Here is a 17959-nt window from a genome sequence, read left to right as displayed (position 1 = left end):
GCTTTGGCTGTGTTCCTTCTGGTTTCGAGCCCTGTCACTTGTCGCTTGTTGCTGTTGGTGTTTCGCGCTCGTGCGTGCTTCCTTCCTTGTTGTGTTGTCTCCTCTTTTCTTCCTTCTGTCGCTGTTGTGATGTCTCCTCTTTTTTCCTTGCGTGCGTTCCCACCGAATCCCACACAAGAATCCCAATGATCACCACACACACACGTTCACATGTTGCAACCTCCTCCCCACACATTTTTATATCTCTCATGCAGGTTGGCAGTGTTTGTTCAAACTCTATCCTCCACCCTCTTGGGGCTTACGGCTTGTCAACAGCACTTATCCATCTACCCACTTAAGGTGCCCTCATGACCGGAGAAGGGCCAAGAGGGTTCTTTTCTTGCATGATGTACGGAGTATGTGCGTGCGTGTGTGTGTGCTTTTCTGATAAGAGTGAGGGCTGGATGGATTGCATAGGGCGTGCTGCGTGTTGGTCTCTGATAGGACAATTACGTGTGAATATGTTGGCCTATCGTGTTGTTTGCTGTTTGATGGTGATGTGTCGCTTTGATGGGGATGGTGATGTGAGGACAGGCCATCGAATCATGTGTTTGAGGATTTTGCTGACAAGGTGGACATGCCGTTCCATCTGGATGGCCGAATGATGTGAGCAGTCAATCATGCGATTATTGGAGACACGTCTAGATACGACAAGGCCTTCGAGCCAACCGTGTCAATGCCAGGGTGACACCCTTTACCAGCGATCCTAGCACCGACGACAACATTCCTGAGCAACAACTGACTTTGTACCACTTCAGACGCATCTGTCTTATTTTATGAGTATATAGCAGTGTATTGGAGTAGTTTAGTAGCCATGGCGGTCTTCGTTGCTGCGTTATCGTCGAAATTCACTTCCTACACAAGCTTCACCAAAAACACACACAGCATCCGTGATGATGGCCACAAGCACTCTTCGAGAGACTGAACAGTGGTTCCCAAAAACGAGAACAGGTTGCCATATCCAACTGAACAGACGATGAAAAGCACCAGGGAGTTGATTGTCTTACTCTCACTGGATGGTCTTGACATACATGGCCCAAAGGATCAACAGCACCAAGCATGGCTGAAGATGGTCAACATGCCTGAGCACGAACCAGCATACAAACACCGTCAAACACCAAACAAGATGAGGAAACAATGTACAGCAATTCGGTTGAGAAAGTGGCAATGTAATGTAATCCTGACTCGACCAGGTGATAGTTATCGCCGAGATATTGAGTCTGGCTGGCGAAAGGACCAAGCAGTTTGCATGACTGGAGATAGAAAAGAGGCTATCCCAACAGACTGATATCGCACTCAAAATACAACAATGCAGGTGCAGACTCATGCTTCTCGACAAACGTTTGCCGCAATGATATAAAACCGAAACAGCGCGACGGTGGACGCTGATTGAGAAATTGACCGCGAACATGGCGATGCGCGAAAACCTGAGGCCGAAGATCGAAATGACCATTCACTTGTGTATGAACACAATGGCATTAGGTGATGATTGATCAAGTTAGACTCTATTCTTTTCATTGATAAAAAGGCATTATGGGCAACAACGCAATCTAATCCCTATGCCTGAAAAACCCATCTCCGTCATGAATAACTCCATGCCCGCCATATTAGCATGCACTGTTAAAGAAAACTAAAACACAATTCTTCTTTTGGGTGGTCCCATACCAGGGAAACCAGGACTCATAAGAGTCGATACGCCGTAAACCAGAAAGGCATGAAAACAGAATGCAAAAGGGGTATCATCTACCAGCGAGAGTCACGACCAAGGGGAGCGTTGTTGGAGCTGGTGAAGCCGCCACCGTGACCACCACCATGACCGCCACGGCCGCGGCCACCGCCACCACGTCCACGACCACCACCCCAGCGACCGTGGCCACCACCGCCACCACCGTAGCGGACCATCTCGGCGAGACGGGGGTCGATGTTCTGCTTAGCTTCGGCCAAGACGTTAACGAGGTCGCGAGCCTGCTTAGAGTCTGGGAAGGAAATGTCAGTCGATGTCTCAAGGAGGATCGGAATGTGCATTGAACTCACTCTCAGTGGTGAAGAAGGTGATGGCAGTACCCATGGCACCAGCACGACCGGTACGGCCGATTCTGTGGATGTAGTCCTCAGAGTTGTTGGGGTAGTCGTAGTTGAGGACGTGGGTAATGTTACGAACATCTTTAAAAGTAAGGATTAGCATGTCTGTTGGGAGAACAGTTGTGTATCAAAAGCGAGCCTTTGTCGGTCGCGTAATCTGATGAAGAGGTGTGCAATAATGTATTGACAACACTCTGTGCGCTCCATAGGAGACGAAGCTTTGTAGAAAAGCAGAAAGCAATCATAGCAATCACATGTCACAGGCCGTAGAAGATATCAAGCAGGATATCTTCGAGGTCCTACCGTCGGATGCCTTGGAAGCGCGTAACAAAACTACAGTGCAGCGCTGCGCGGCGAAAATACCTGCATCTCGCTCTCTACTGGGCAAAAAGGCGCACGAGGCGCAAAGTAGAGGGCAAGAGGTACGATGCGAAGCCATAATGAAAAGACAAAGGCCTCGATCGAGCAAGTTTCTCCCAAGGATCCGGAGTGAGGAACCAGTAAACTGGACGGCCTATAAGGACATGGTTACATATGCAAAAGGCGCACGAGTGCTCGGCGTAGAGCACCACTTTCAGATCACGCAAGTGCGAACAATGGGGTAGGGGAGAATTGGCAGTGAAGTGGAGGAAAGGGGAAGGGAAGGTGCTGTGAGTGATAGGGAGGGGGATTTTCAATCATACCAATACCACGCGAAGCCACATCGGTGGCAACCATGATGGGGCTCTTGCCCTGCTTGAATTCGTTGAGGACCCAGTCACGCTCCTGTTGTTGCTTGTCACCGTGGATAGACAGTGCTGGCCAGCCATCTTGTCTGAGGAAGCGGGTGATCTCGTCGGCGACACGCTTGGTGCCAGTGAAGATCAGGCACTTGTTGTCCTTGTCCTCCATAATCTTCTCGAGGTGCTTGATCATCTTGTCGCGCTTCTCGAACTCGGAAACAACCTCGACGACCTGGGTAATGCGGTGGTTGGCGGAAAGGTCCATGGAACCGACGTTGACCTGGATGAAGTCGTGCTGGAAGTCCTGGGCGAGAGCGCGGACCTCCTTGGGCCAGGTAGCGGACCACATGCAAGTCTGACGGTCAGGGCGAATCTGGCTGATGATCTTGCGGATTTGGGGCTCGAAACCCATGTCGAGCATACGGTCGGCCTCGTCGAGAACGAGGTAGGTGACACGGCGGAGGTTGGTCTTGCCAGACTCGAGCATATCGATCAAACGGCCAGGGGTGGCAATACACACCTCGACACCGCGAGCGAGATCTCTGATCTGCTGACCCTTGGGGACACCACCGTAGACACAGGTGTTGCGAATGCGGGATGACTTGCCGAACTTGTTAACCTCAGCCTGGATCTGGACAGCGAGCTCACGGGTGGGAGCAAGAATGAGGACGATGGGACCATCACCGGGAGAGAGGAGAGGCTGGGCGTTGATGTGGACGATCGAAGGAAGACAGTAGGTGAGGGTCTTTCCGGAACCGGTCTCGGCAATACCGACGACATCGCGACCAGAGAGAGCCATGGGCCAGCCCTGAGACTGAATGGGGGTGGGGTTGGCAAAGCCCTGGGCCTTGACCTCGTTGATAACGTAGCCGGGGAAACCAGCCTCATCGAAGGTCTCGACGGGCTTGGGGACGTTCTTTCCCTGGATGGCGATTTGGTGAGTCTTGCGGAACTCGTCGACTTCGGCCTGAGTGCGCTCGGCAACCGTGGGTGCCTCCTTGTAGAAGGACTTCTCGAACTTGGGAAGAGAGGTCATGTCTGTAATGGTTTGTTAGCAAACTGAACGTGTCGCATGAGCAAACAAGAAAACATACCCCACTGCTGGTTCTTGAGGCCGGCACCGAGCTGGCCCATTCTGTCGCCGCCCTGGCCGCCGCCGTAGCTGCCACCACCAAAGCCGCCCTGACCGCCACCGCCGTAGCCGCCCTGACCACCGCCAGAGTAACCGCCTTGGCTGCCGCCGCCGTAGCCGCCGCTGGATCTGCCACTGAAGTGTTAGTCAGTCATTGTTCAAGAAGTGATGGAGTGGATGAGAGATGGAGAGCTTTGAGCAGAGACTTGTTAAGAATCATACCCGTCGAAAGAGCGACTGGTTGAATAGTCGCCGTAGGAGCTTTGTCCGTAGGATCTCGAGGTGTCGTACCCGCCAGAGTAGCCATTGCTACCACCGCCGTAACCACCACCGCCGCCGCCGCCGCCGCGCGAGCCGCCGTAACCACCACCACCGTAAGACATGATGTAGATTGGTGTGAGGGTGTTTGAGAGGATGAAGGGTCGGAGTGTTGTGATATGAACTTTGCGCTCGTGAAAGAGATGAATGCGACAAGTTCAAGTCGCAAAGGGAGGTGTTTTGATGGAAAGAGAGGGTGTGAAGGATGGAAGAGAAAAAAGTAGAAGGCGCGACACGGGCTTGATAAAAGTGATTGGCCTAGCGCGGCAGGGAGAACTTTGTTCGTGCCAAGACTGGAGTTTTTCGCCTTTTCGCTGACACTCTCACCCGGTCGTTGGTCGTTGGACCCTTCCCGTTCAAGCTTCTCAACATCGTGGCGAAAGCATGGGTCTTTTTTTTCAGAGGTGGTTTTCGTACAGTGGATAATATACATAATTATACATGATAGACATTGGACTGTCTCTCTACTCTATGCATCAAACGGCGAATCAGTTAGAGGCTGTGCGTTGAGGTCCTTCTTGTCCTTCACCCACGTGCCCTTTGCCTTCTTCTCCTTCTCAACTAGCTTCTGGCGAAGGTGTCTGAGTTGTCTGCTGTCTCTTCGCAATTCGACGAGCTTTTCTTTAGGAATGATGTTCTTTCCTTCCATCCTGTCCATCAGTCTTGTGATGAAAGCGTTCATCTTCGCCCGCTTCTGTACCAGGCTCTGTATCTTCTCTGCAGGAATCAATTGTTTGTTTGTCATTTGATCAATGGCACCAACAACCGTGCGCATCAAGGTCACGATATCTTGCTTGTCCCAAGACGACGACTTCTTGCCGTCGTGCTGTCCAAAGGAGATCAATGACTTGAGTTTTGTGATGGAGCCCTCCATTTGCTCAACTGTCTGCCTGATGACCTCTCCGTCTTGGGTAGACAAAGCCAGCTCCATGTATTGCAATAGCATCTTCGGATCCGGTTCCATATTATAGTGTTCGCTCAACCTCACAAGCGTGTTGGCGTATTCCATGACATTCGGGTTCTTCTTGTCACGGCTGCAAGAACTCATGGCAATACGGAAAGTCTTGCGGTGAGGAGTCCAACCAAGCCTTGGGATAATGTCCGTGATGATGTCGAGAGTACGACCAGAAGCACGCGTTTGTCGTAGGATACGCATGAACGTATGTATATTGTCCATGTCGGGTCGAAGGTTGTACGTAGATTTGTTGGTCAGCAGATCCCAGTACTCGTATGATTCTCGGAATGCATATGTGAGCTTGCAAGCCTCAAGAAGGAGTGACAACGAGTTGTTGCCGGGTGGGATGAGCTGAACTGATTCTTTGCCTCGCTTGTCAAGCAAGAGTGCGCGATCGAACTCACTTTCGGGCTCTTCACCATCTATGACATTCGTTTGCTCCCTTTTGACATCATCATGCACGCGAATCGGTAGATGCTGAGCCTTTCTCATCTTGCTGCCCAATTTAGGAGCAAGACGAGGGATTCCCATAGTCTGTTCGATAAGAGAGAGGACATCGTCCCAATCTCTCGGTTGTAAGCCAATGAGAAGTAGACGACCCATAGCACCGACCATCTCTTCATTGACCATGATGCTTCCAGCTCGCCATCTTCCAACAATATCTCCCCAGATTCGTCGACCTTGCTGAATTGATGTCGCTCTGAGGGCGGCAATTTCACTGTCGTCTTTTCTGTCACCACTTTCCAGCAAAGCATGCTCTCTGATTGCATTGAGAATAGTAGCATAGGTGTAAGCATCAGCGGCGCCAGCACCCTGTTCCGGAATCTTTGCGGCAATGCTCCATAGTGCGTCCATGTCGTGTGCTCGTGCACATACTCTCAATGCAGCATTCGTGTGTATGGTGGTGGGCTTTACTCGAGAATTCTCTGCGCCTAGAGAATGGTAGATGGCAAGGGCTTTTCCCAGCGTGTCGGCGGCGACAGGAGGCTCGGAGAGGCCGCGGAGAATGATAACGTAGGTATGCGAGTCGGGAAACTGAGCGCGCTTCTTCATCTATTCGATTGTCAGAGAATGAGCAAGGTCTGGGTACAAGACAAGTCCTACCTCGTTGTATAGCTTCAGGGCAGCGGAGACCTGTTTCTCGGACAGCAAGTGGCCGATGATGTGGTTCCAACTAACGACACACTCCATGTCTTTACTGGCTATGCGGGTAAGAGCAAGTGCTTTCTCGACATCGCCTTTCTTGAGGACACCGCGGACGTGATCGGCGAGCTTGAGAGGGTCCGGTAGGAACTGCAATTCTCTCCTGACCTTCTTCTCCAATGCCAGACTCATGTTTGGCATTTTGCTATCCTCTCGGTCTTCCTCGTGCGGGCGCACCTGATGATGTTGATTGCGCTTGATCCATGTCTGTGCCGGGTCGTATGTCTTTTGTGGTACTCCATTGTCGAGGGGTGTGCGACTGCCTCTCTTTGTGTTCGACGCAGGATAATGCGTGTCCTCGCCCGGCGTACGGTCGTTACGGGGTCTGCTGTCTCTTCCGGACTCGGTTGTGTATTCTCGGACGAGCTGGGATGATCGCGCGTGCGGCGCTATGCGACTTTGGAGATATGGACGCGGTCCTGTGCTCGCCTCGGCAGCGATTGCACGTATGCATCTCAACAAGCTATTCCGGCACTCCGACATCGAGCTTTTGGTGGTTGTGACAGTAACAATGAAGAGGCAAAATGTCGAGCATGCCATCTTTCTCGCAACTTTTGGTGCACAGACCACAACTTCAAGGGTCTCGATAATCCTATCGACTCACCACCGAGTATGAGCATCCAACCTATGATTCACCTGATTTATGTCATCGAACGAGCTACGCGTCAGACTGTTCATTGAGAGTGTCTAACCACTACTCTCGATGAGCTTACCCCTTTCTTGAAGGTAGTAGATATGGTACATTGGTCTTGAAGGGTCTGCGCGGAAAGTAGAACTTATGCAACGGTATGTCAAGATCATTATCAGATGTTACAGAAAGGTATATATGCATCGTAAGAAAACATTCGCTTGCCATGATAAAACAGCCGGGGCATCAAGTAGAAAAGAGCGGGCTCTCAGGTCATCATGCTTTGGTCCTCGAAGTTCGCATCGGCTGGAAGTGATTCGGGCGCCGTTGAGAGCTGGGAAATCTCGTCCAGAAGTGCGACTGTCTCTGTTGGAGACGCGACCCATCCTGTAGTGCAAGCAAGCCGGGCCTATTGTGGTCAGTATGTGTGTCTACGGCAGATGCTGGGACTCGACGAACCTTGAAGTCGTTGGCTCCGATTGATAAAAACTGGTCGCCAATATGAAGGGACTTGTTTCCCTCGATACCACCAAAGTATCTTTGGCAACTCAGGACTCCCCAAGACTTGTCACCAATATCAATGAAGACGTCACTTCCACCTGAAGAATGTCAGTTTGTGATCTCCATGTGATCATCTCTTTTCTTACCGTTGAAAGCACAGAATGGCAGCCTCTTACCAACAGGACTCATCTCCTGATTTGTGTTAGCATATGCTATGACAGGAAGGCTATTCGTATCACGTACCAAGGTCTTCTGACATACGAGAACGGTCTCCTCGAGCTGCTCTCGTGACAGCTTGAAACCGGCGACTGGAATGATACCGACTGCTCTCTCTTTACGGAGGATGTCGGCCTTGAGCCTCATCGCATCGACACAACTGCGAAGGGATTTTTCTGCGATATCAAGCAGTTCTGTAACATCCTCTTGAGTCCAAGACTGCATCTCGTCCAGTGACCATTGTTTGCGCGGAATGGGAACGAGTCTATCCCGGCTGTCGCTAGTGAACTGGAACAGGTAACTCGCCTCTCCTCCAAGAACGATAAGATTCTTCTTGATATCATCAGAGAGATCAGATGTTGCTATGGCATCGAGTAGACCGTGTAGTCTGCCATAGTACTTGGAAGCTTCAGTGTAGCCAGCCGCTGTCACGATTCCGATGCGGGTGCCATTTCTCATCAACTCCAGAATGCGAGGAATGGCAGGGTTGTCGTCTGTAAGAGATTGACCATCATCATAGAGCGTGACATCACCATCAAATGTGACAAGATCTAGGCGACTGTGCTTGATCAATGACATGACTTGAGCGGTATTTAGGATCAGACGGATATCGTTGAAACTGGGAGCCACGAATCTTCTTGAGCTTATGTACCGCCTTTGATCTTGCCACTCAAAAGCATCTTTCAGAAGTAGAGGAGTGAAGAAGAAACCAACAGTCGGAACCAGCAGTTTGAGTTTCGAGTGTAAATGAGTACCTTCTTTTTGTCGAGATATGTGGTCATTGATGAGACCTTCGACATCACTCATGATTTGTGCATAGCGTTCGTGGGCGTTACGTGCCATCTGGTCAGTTCCGTGGATTCCATCTTGTCCAAACAAGGCCGTGGGCTGAGACAAAAGCACGAATGGTACTGCCAAAAGGCCTTTGATCCATTCAATCTAGAAGGAGGTTCAGTTGGGTGACACGGGAAAGTTAGTAGTATGAGGAGCTTACCAATTGATCACGACGATGAGTCTTGAACAAAGTGTTAGTAAGAAACATAGGTAACGTCGATGTGCCCGCATACTAACCTTGAGAGCGTCTAGATATAGTCAGCATTGTGGGATGGCATGTGAAAGGTAAACATACATTCGACACGGTATCGGGTAGTCATTCTTGCAGTTACTGTTCTGTGAGCACTTTGTTGTTTGTGAGATTGTGAGATCAAGGTTGAGATTGCAAGTGAGAAGGAAAGGAAGCCAGCAAGGTATGACAGAGAAGAGAGTCGGAGATGGCCGACAACAGTGACAGGGTGTTGATACGCATGTGATGCTGTACCCCACAGCGCTAAACAGCGGACACAAGCGGGCGTGGCGTCGATCTCTCGCAAGCACGAGGCGCTCAGGAACCGCTGAGCCGCCGCGGCAAGCTTTTGATCATAACCATCATGGCCGACATCACCCTGCCCTCGTCGCTATTACAACCACGAGACGAGAACGAAGCAGACACACTCTTGTCTGTTCTAGGACGCATCCATGATGAGCGCGGCCACTTTCGACACATTACCGAGCAAGGACTACAGGCTGAAATCGCTGCCAACGAGAACGAGGAAGAGAGCTCCGACACAGACGAAGATGAAGATAGCGCAGAAGTAGACGGGGCAGAGGGCAAAGACCGCCGGGAGCAACTATGGACCGCTAGAGCTGAGATGAGACAACATGTCGAGTATGTCTTCCTTGATAAGCCTTGCAAGTCGACGGTTCACTGACCATTCCCAGCTCGGCACGGAATGAAGCACTCATCGCCCTAGACTTTGTCTCTCTTCTACTTTCGAAGGATGCTCCCAAGCAAGCCGAACTTACAATGTCGCCTCATCTGAAGCAATTCATCAAACCTGGAACCCTAGCCATGGACGTGTGGCACAATGTGCAACCCGACAAGGAGCAACAGAAGCTGGATGATACAATCGCTCGCAGTTGGAGGATGCAGTCGCTCCAAGCATCTGCCGACTCTCTGCTGGGCGCAGCCACTCGTCTGGAGAAGAACGTTAGAAGAGAGACTCATTACTGGGAACAGGTCTTGTCTGTTAGCGACAAGGGCTGGTCAATTTCGCGTCTGCCTCGGGAGAGACATAACTTGGGTGTACGCTTTGGCTTCTTGGAAGCTCTCGGAGAATTCAGAGACCGTGGACTCGCCGCCCTCAGATCAGACGAAGACGGCAATGTGTTACTCGATAAGGGCATGGGAAACAACAGCAAAGTCCTGCGAGTACGGATTCAAAAGGGCGACACCATCATTGGTGTCTCACAGATGCCGGATACATCTGCCGATTCCGAGTCTGCCCTTGAAGCTCGAATTCGCCATGCCAGAGACTCTCTGTACGAAGAGGAATTATTCCACGAAATCATTCGGGAATCACGAAGTCTCGCATCGTACGGAGTTGACATGCGCGAGTCTATCATCCGTCTTCCGACAAGACTGTCACCCACTGCTTCATTATCTGCATCAGAAACACACGAAGTGCTGATCGACCTATTGCCGTTGACCGATATCGAGACAAAACCACGAGAGAAGCAGTCAGAAGATGCCTGGGCTCAAGCTATTGCACTTGCTCTTCGCCTGTTCCTCTCATACACACATCGCGAGAGGCTGGTACGCCGATCCGAACTACCCCAGCCAATGTCGAGCGCCAAACGCGATACGCCAGTCGCAAGTATCATGCGACCCGTCTTGACCCTACTGCAGCACCGTACGGTGCTTGCTGACATTAGCACTTATCTACAACGTATCCATAAGACCCTCGATGCAGCGTCTGTTGAAGCCTCAATTGAAACAGCACCTTTCGACCCCGCCCTCTTGAGGTCCGCAGAAACAATTGATGCACTCATGCAGAGAGGCCTTACTCCAATCCATTCACGGTTGAAGGTTTCGCTCAAGGTACCGCATTTGTCCGAAGCACTTGAATTTGGTATCGAAGTCCGCACATCAATCTCACCACCCGCTTTCGGCAGTGCTATGTTGGTGACTTCACCCATTGGCCTCTCGAGAGTTGAAATACCAGATATTCAGGAACTCCAAGACTACTTGAATACGGCTATCGCAAACGCTCTCGGTCAAGGAATTTTAAACAAACTGACTGGCTGGACGCTCAACGACAGATGCGGCGTTCTTGGTAAAGCAAACAGCAATGACAAAATCGGAATCGAGGTGCACGCAGGAGAAGATTCAGCACATGATGGTTTAATCTTGCGGACGCCTAAAGATAGGTTTGAGTGGAAGGCTCAAGACGAGATGAAACAAAACGGCTTTTGGGAGACAGTCAAGCAAGAAGTCTGGAACGGAGCGTGAAGCCGGCGCCAGAAAATTAGCTGCAGCGATTTTCAGGGTCCAACGACTTTTTCTCATGCTTGAACGAAGTGAATGATGGGTAGTGAGATAGAACAGCGTAGAAGGGAAGAAATCACAAGTCTTCTGAGCTGATATGGAGTGCCTTCGGGCTGGTGTCACAAACAATGGTGAGATTCTTGGCCGTAAGACCGCAGTCGGACCGTGATGTTGACTGGCACAGGCCAACAGTGGGGTGTTGTTGAGTGACGTATCACGGTGGGCGGTATGACCGGAGTCTTGGAGCGCTCAAGATTTCACCTTTCGCTTTGGCTCGAGGCTCTTTTTTTACATTCACTCTCATCTCTCCACCACGTGTTGCGACAGGTTTATAAACACAGCTGGCCAAGCACTCTGTCTGGTACAGCTTCTCACGCCTTCGAAATAATATATCAACTTCTCCCTCCCGCATACAAACACACTACAATCGACCTTCAGCATGGCGCAGGTCAACCTCGCTCCTCCCGCAATGCCTGAGGGCAAGAAGCGCATTGCTGTCATGACTTCCGGAGGTGACTCCCAGGGAATGTCTGGTGCAGTACGTGCCGTCGTTCGTCAAACAATCGCCTCGGGCTGTGATGCATTCGCCGTTTACGAAGGTTACGAGGGTCTCGTCCAGGGCGGTGACATGATCAAGCAAATGAAATGGGAAGATGTCCGTGGATGGCTCTCAGAAGGTGGAACTCTCATCGGAACAGCACGATGCATGGCCTTCAAGGAGCGCCCGGGTAGACTGCAAGCAGCCAAGAACATGATCGACAAGGGCATCGACGCCCTGGTCGTCTGTGGTGGTGACGGCAGTTTGACTGGTGCAGACAGATTCAGAGGCGAATGGCCCAGCCTGGTCGAGGAGTTGGTCAAGAACGGCACATTCAAGGAAGACCAAGTCAAGCCTTTCAAGCACCTCAACATTGTCGGCCTGGTCGGTTCCATCGACAACGATTTGGCTGGTACTGATGCCACGATTGGATGCTACTCTTCGCTGCAACGTATCTGCCAGGCTGTCGACTACATCGATGCCACCGCTTTCTCTCACCAGCGTGCCTTCGTCATTGAGGTCATGGGCAGACACTGTGGTTGGCTCGCCCTGATGGCTGGTGTTTCCACCGGTGCCGACTTTGTATTCCTTCCCGAGAACCCTCCTTCAGAGCACTGGGAGACTGAGATGTGCGACGTTGTCCAGCGTCATCGCAAACTCGGAAAGAGAAAGACCATTGTCATTGTCGCTGAGGGAGCTCACGACCGTCAGCTCAACGCCATCTCGCCCAACCAGGTGAAGGATCTGCTTGCTGGCAAGCTCGGTCTCGATACCAGAGTCACCACTCTTGGTCACGTTCAGCGTGGTGGTACTGCCGTTGCTTACGACCGTATGTTGGCTACTCTTCAGGGTGTCGAGGCCGTCAAGGCTGTTCTCGACTCTACCCCTGAGACCCCTAGTCCCGTCATTTGCATCGTCGAGAACAAGATTGTCCGCAAGTCATTGATGGAGGCTGTCAAGCTGACCCAATCCGTTGCTGAGGCCATCGAGCGCAAGGACTTCAAGTCTGCCATGAAGCTCAGAGGTGCCGAGTTCGACGAGTACTGGACCGCCTACAGCACCACAGTCTCAACTGACAAGGAGGAGCTTCTTCTGCCCAAGGAAAAGGTAAGATTTTTGTCCGAAAAATTGTAACGAGAACGTCACTAACATATACATAGCGCCTGCGTGTCGGTATCATCCACGTCGGAGCTCCCGCTGGTGGCATGAACGCTGCCACCCGTGCCGCCACTGCCTACTGTCTTACCCGCGGCCACACCCCCATCGCACTCCACAACGGTTTCCCCGGTCTCGCCCGCCATTACAAGGATGAGGAGAGCTCTGTTCGCGTGATCAAGTGGCTCGACGCCGAGAACTGGGCCAGCAAGGGTGGTTCGGAGATCGGAACCAACCGTGCTACTCCGTCTGAGGACTTCGACGGTGTCTCTGATGCCCTGACTTACCACAAGATCGATGCTCTATTCGTTGTTGGTGGTTTCGAGGCCTTCACTGCCGTTTCCGAGCTCCGCAAGGCCAGACGCGACTTCGACGCCTTCAAGATCCCTATCGTCGTTCTTCCCGCTACTGTCTCCAACAACGTCCCCGGTACCGAATATTCCATCGGTAGCGACACCTGCTTGAACGCTTTGATCGACTACTGTGACGCCATCAAGCAGTCCGCCGCCGCCTCTCGTCGCCGTGTCTTCGTCGTCGAAACTCAAGGTGGTGCTTCCGGCTACATTGCCACCATCGCCGGTCTCTCCATCGGTGCCGTCGCCGTCTACACACCCGAAGAAGGCATCCACCTCAAGATGATCGCCTCAGACATCGAGCACTTGAAAGAGCAATTCGCCAAGGACAAGGGTCAGAATCGTAGTGGAAAGATCATCCTCCGTAACGAAAAGGCCTCCAAGACCTACACCACCGAGATCATCGCCAACATCATCCGCGAAGAGAGCGGCGGCAAGTTCGACTCCCGTTTCGCCGTCCCCGGACACGTGCAACAGGGTGGTATTCCCTCACCTATGGACCGTGTCCGTGCCGTCCGTTTCGGTGTCAAGAGTATGCAGCACATTGAGTCCTTCATCGGCAAGTCCAAGGACGAGATCGCCAACGACCCCCTGTCTTGCTCGGTTATAGGAATCACCGGCGCCAAGGTCCAATTCTCCGGCATGGAGAAGGTTGAGAAGGAGGAGACTGACTGGAAGGACCGTCGCCCTAAGAACGAGTTCTGGATGGATCTGGTGCAGATTGTGGATACTCTTTCTGGACGTCCTCGTCCCAAGAAGGAGGATGCCATTGCTGCCGGTCTTCCTGCTTAGGCTGCTTCCTCACCAAACAGGGAAGGTCCTGGTTTCTGCTTGTCTACTTAATCATGATTGCAATGATTTCTTTCTCGTTTTTTTCCTGCCTCGTGGCTAGAAGCCCAGGCATTCATCATTGTATTTGGGGGTCTCTTACAGCTTTAGAAAGTTACTTTGCATCAATTCAACTAAGATTTCTCGATCAACGGAGCTCGAGATGTATACACAAGGACAATATTCTATTACAGCCATTATTCATCAATTTTTCCATCTTCTGAGTCTAGGTCTTGCCAAACACAAAGACACCCTTGCCAGATCTGAAGCCTTGCAATGTGCCTTGGACAGCCTTGATCAACTCATCACCCTTGGTCTCCCACTCCCACTTGACTTCATCAAATGGTGTATCCTTGAACTTGCCCTCCCTGACAAGATCCAAAACATGTTCCACAGTCTTTTTCTTATCCGCCGGGTTCGCATCACTCCATCTGCTCACCCAAAAGCCGTCATAGGAAATGTTCTTGAAAATCTGGAGACCAGCAGGAACGGTGACCGGTTCGCGGGACATGGCGCCATAGGTAACGATATGCGAGTTTTCTGCCAGGATCTTGGCCATGGAGTTGACGAGTTTACCACCCACGCAGTTGAGAGCCAGGTGGATTTCTTCACGACCTCCGTTTGTGGCTTGTTTGACGACGTCGCGGAAGGATTTATCCATTGCTTCGGCGTCGGTGAGGACGATATCTGCACCGAGGTCTTTCAATTCTTGCTTCATTGCTTCTGTGGCCGAGGCATCTGAGCGGGGACGAATGATGTTGATACTGCGGTAGCCCCAGAGTTTTGCGAGTTGGATTGCTGCTCTACCCACACCGGAGTTTGCGCCGTTCTGAATAAACCAGTCTCCTTCTTTGAGGGCCACAAAGTCTCTGAGCATGCGGTAGGCTGTGCAGGGATTTACGCTGACGGTGCCGGCTTGAAGAGGTGTAAGGCCTGATTTGTCTTCAATCTTGAGGAGGTTCTCGGTGGTAGTCTGGGCGTGGGTGCGCCAGGTGCCGAAGCCGGGCGAGCGCATAATGACCCAATCGCCTTTTTGGAAGCCTTTGACGCTGCCACCGGCGGAGAGGATCTCGGCGACACCTTCATTGCCTCCTACGGCGGTGGGTTCGGGGGCTCCGAGGGTGGTGCTGAAGTTCGGTTTGCTGGGGTAGACGCCTTGGATCTGGTTGATGTCTGCTGGGTTGATGGGGGAGGCGAGGAAGCGGAGGGTTACGAGATCCTTGTGGGCTGGCGAGATGCTGTGGCCGTGTAGTCTAAGAACATCTTTGGGTTCGCCGTAGTTGGTGAAGGCTAGTGCTTTTGCTTGCTCATAGCCGTATGCGCTGAGGTGACGGCGGGAGATGGGTGTTGTTGTTAGGCGAGTAAGAGGTGCCCGTAGGCTTGTGCTGCGTGTGCTCAATCGGAACGACATGGTGTGTGATATGTCCGGACAGGAATTGAGTTGAGACAGAAATTGGGAGAGCTTTCGGAGTCGGAGGGACAGTGACGTCGCCGACCCGCCGACCCGCCGAAGACACCGACCACCCGTTCCTCCGCTTCAGCTCTGCCTCTTCGCTTCCTGCGCTTCATCAAGATGTTGACCATATGTGAGGTAACAGCGCTTCTCATCTTGGAACAGATGTAGTTTCCGTTGAGTCATGACATGGGTGGTGAGTCTTGAAAAGCTTCGCACATATATCGATGCGCCCCAATCGTCTGGTTGTTTCGAATAATCAGGACCTATTGGCGCCAACCACATGATTGCCTGGCGGTAACGGCATCAATCGAGGTGTGTTCGATCGCTGGCGAGGAGTCTCCATCACCAGGTCCCTGACACCCACTCTGGCTTCTCCCATCTGTCTGCCTCATCTGGTCAACGCTTCGTGCATTTCTTCCATACCTTCTTTAGAGCTTTGGAGATACTGGATTTGGCCTTCTTCCCGAACCGCTTGACCTTTTCTGCTTTGGTCTTTGTGTCTGGTACCTGAGGAGGAACCACGTCACAGTCGCATGTCGCTCCATCTCCTGCGCCCACGCAGAGCCCACCATTCACACAGTCACACTCCACGAACTTTGTCGCTCTCGCTTGCTGTGCTGCCCTTCTGAGGACAACGTTGACCACACTTGACTGCGGTGTGTCGAATGCAGTCCTGAATGGATTCTCTTGCAAAGCCGGTGATGCGGATACTGGCTCTGACTCCGAGTCGATGGTCGAGTCTGATCCGGTTGAGCTCTTACTCGTCGTGTACTGTATTGGGTTATGCTCCAAGCTCGAGGCGTCCAGCGGTGTTGATGATGAAGCCATCGTGAAAGAGATCAGATGGGGTCGCGATGTCAAACGTGGTTGATAAGGTGCTGGAGCTTCGTGATGTCTGCGACGTCAAAACTTTGAGAAAGACGATGATGTTCACGACGAATGGAACCAGCTTGTGGCTTGCGAAGATCTTGTTCTGATTTTATCCTCACCCACGCGACAGGGAGAATAGTCATTACTGAAGTTTTTGAGACAGTTTGAGGCACTTCGCACAGATTCTTAAGAGACAAGGTATTCGATCGAATACACGACGAAAAGCTCGAAGACGCTCGAGTCGTCGAGATATTGTAGGAGAATCCGAGGTAAGTTGACCGCTTCACACTTCTATATCTCTTGTTATTTACTGTCGATTTTCCCTTTGACGAATTTCACTTGGGTGAAAGTCGTACCTGGTGGTATATCGCTGCCTGAGAACCTACCGTGGTTGAGCATGTTCCACGAATTCCATTGGCTGGGGTTGAAGTCCTATACAACCACAAGCGTATTATTAGTCAGGTGCCAGGTCACAACCACTCATATGAAGGAGATGTCTCAAGGCAGAACTCATCGTGAGTTGATATTCTAGTATAAGAGAAATCTCATCGCCGTCCTGCACTTCGCTTCCTTTGTCCATCGCCAAGTTCTCATAGCTGCTGTCAGTCAAGAAAACTCATCCATACCATCAACCCACGACTAAAAGCGAAAAGCACATCAAACGCTACGCACACCTTACTCTTCTTCTCTCATCTACCTCAAAAAACATGGCAAACATCATGCACCCTCATACTCTGGCACTTGCCACCGTCGCAGGTCAAGGCCTCAAGACACCAACTACCACATCAAGCCGCAAGGCACGAAAGGTCTGCCGTCTCACCAAATGGCTCACCTCCGCACAAGCTAAACTGCGTACCACCATCAGCAGACCTGCCAAAAGCATACCTGAGAAGTCCTGCTATCCTATCAGCAGCAAACGCACACAACAACGTCGCATCCACAACGAAGTCTTTGGCTGGACCAGCGACGCCTTTGACGAGATGAGCATGATTTCGAACTCTTCCTCATCCAGCAGAACAACCTTGACCTCACCATCGCCGTCTAAATCATCTACAGACACAAGGCCAAGAGAGCAACTACTCAAAGAAGCCGACGACGCTATGATCTCGCGACTCGAAAGCGCATTCACGAATGGTACCAACCGCCACCCTAGAGGTCGCAAAGCATACCTCAAAATCGAAGGATATTGATATTGACCTGGAGTCTTTATGAATGCTTGACCCTTTGCTCGTACCAAAGGGAGAATGGCACAAAGATATTGTACTCTCTGAAGTTATCGTCCTGCTTGTGATCAGGAGATATAGAGACGGAACGAGTTTATGAACCAGAACTCCTTTTCATTTTGCTTTCCGCATCTGTCAGCTACAGTGCTTACATATCATCGCGATGTTTGAATTAAAATGTATACACTGTTGGAGCAACTATATTTTCCTTGGTCTGATGTGTGCCTGCGTAATGACATGTGATTTGGATTGTGCCTGCCTTAGACCTTTGCCATCGACTTTGCCCTCGCTCTCCATATTTACAACACCATCGTAAAGCAAGTTGCTTCGACTCTTAAGAAAAGTTTCAACGAGAGAGGTTATTTTACTTAGCAGC

At 51.4% G+C, this 17959-nt stretch overlaps 7 protein-coding genes across 7 annotated transcripts; 3 read left to right on the top strand and 4 right to left on the bottom strand.

Annotated features, from left to right (window-relative positions):
• Positions 1–1487: 1487 nt before the first annotated feature.
• On the bottom strand, positions 1488–4130 carry M438DRAFT_109038 (P-loop containing nucleoside triphosphate hydrolase protein). Its single transcript, XM_029898679.1, has 4 exons — positions 3938–4130; positions 2805–3881; positions 2074–2202; positions 1488–2015 (listed from the first exon to the last, which is right to left on the bottom strand). The coding sequence occupies exons 1-4, from the start codon at positions 3975–3977 to the stop codon at positions 1783–1785; spliced, it is 1479 nt and encodes a 492-aa protein (XP_029756712.1). The 5' UTR covers positions 3978–4130; the 3' UTR covers positions 1488–1782.
• Positions 4131–4762: 632 nt separating this feature from the next.
• M438DRAFT_281424 (uncharacterized protein) lies at positions 4763–6592 on the bottom strand (the record flags this gene model as incomplete). Its single annotated transcript, XM_029901237.1, has 2 exons — positions 4763–6301; positions 6353–6592. 2 exons carry the CDS (start codon positions 6590–6592, stop codon positions 4763–4765), a joined length of 1779 nt encoding a protein of 592 aa, XP_029756711.1.
• A 635-nt stretch (positions 6593–7227) lies between these two features.
• On the bottom strand, positions 7228–9029 carry M438DRAFT_348755 (IMP-specific 5'-nucleotidase 1). Its single transcript, XM_029906223.1, has 7 exons — positions 8926–9029; positions 8868–8878; positions 8791–8811; positions 7824–8735; positions 7727–7772; positions 7539–7678; positions 7228–7488 (listed from the first exon to the last, which is right to left on the bottom strand). The coding sequence occupies exons 1-7, from the start codon at positions 8948–8950 to the stop codon at positions 7348–7350; spliced, it is 1296 nt and encodes a 431-aa protein (XP_029756710.1). The 5' UTR covers positions 8951–9029; the 3' UTR covers positions 7228–7347.
• A 152-nt stretch (positions 9030–9181) lies between these two features.
• Positions 9182–11256, top strand: M438DRAFT_348754 (uncharacterized protein). The gene is made up of 2 exons (XM_029906222.1): positions 9182–9501; positions 9555–11256. The coding sequence occupies exons 1-2, from the start codon at positions 9224–9226 to the stop codon at positions 11122–11124; spliced, it is 1848 nt and encodes a 615-aa protein (XP_029756709.1). The 5' UTR covers positions 9182–9223; the 3' UTR covers positions 11125–11256.
• A 343-nt stretch (positions 11257–11599) lies between these two features.
• M438DRAFT_377397 (6-phosphofructokinase) lies at positions 11600–13998 on the top strand (the record flags this gene model as incomplete). Its single annotated transcript, XM_029908734.1, has 2 exons — positions 11600–12805; positions 12859–13998. 2 exons carry the CDS (start codon positions 11600–11602, stop codon positions 13996–13998), a joined length of 2346 nt encoding a protein of 781 aa, XP_029756708.1.
• A 262-nt stretch (positions 13999–14260) lies between these two features.
• Positions 14261–16523, bottom strand: M438DRAFT_408641 (NAD(P)-binding protein; the record flags this gene model as incomplete). The annotated part of the gene is made up of 3 exons (XM_029909965.1): positions 15914–16523; positions 15539–15642; positions 14261–15419 (listed from the first exon to the last, which is right to left on the bottom strand). Exons 1-3 carry the CDS (start codon positions 16316–16318, stop codon positions 14261–14263), a joined length of 1668 nt encoding a protein of 555 aa, XP_029756707.1. The 5' UTR covers positions 16319–16523.
• Positions 16524–17067: 544 nt separating this feature from the next.
• On the top strand, positions 17068–17550 carry M438DRAFT_338783 (uncharacterized protein; the record flags this gene model as incomplete). Its single annotated transcript, XM_029904155.1, has 1 exon — positions 17068–17550. The coding sequence occupies one exon, from the start codon at positions 17068–17070 to the stop codon at positions 17548–17550; it is 483 nt and encodes a 160-aa protein (XP_029756706.1).
• Between the last annotated feature and the right edge of the window lie 409 nt (positions 17551–17959).

Source organism: Aureobasidium pullulans, assembly GCF_000721785.1.
Source record: "Aureobasidium pullulans EXF-150 unplaced genomic scaffold scaffold_24, whole genome shotgun sequence".
NCBI classification, from domain to species: Eukaryota; Fungi; Ascomycota; class Dothideomycetes; order Dothideales; family Saccotheciaceae; genus Aureobasidium; species Aureobasidium pullulans.
This window is presented reverse-complemented; position numbering and strand designations above follow the sequence as displayed.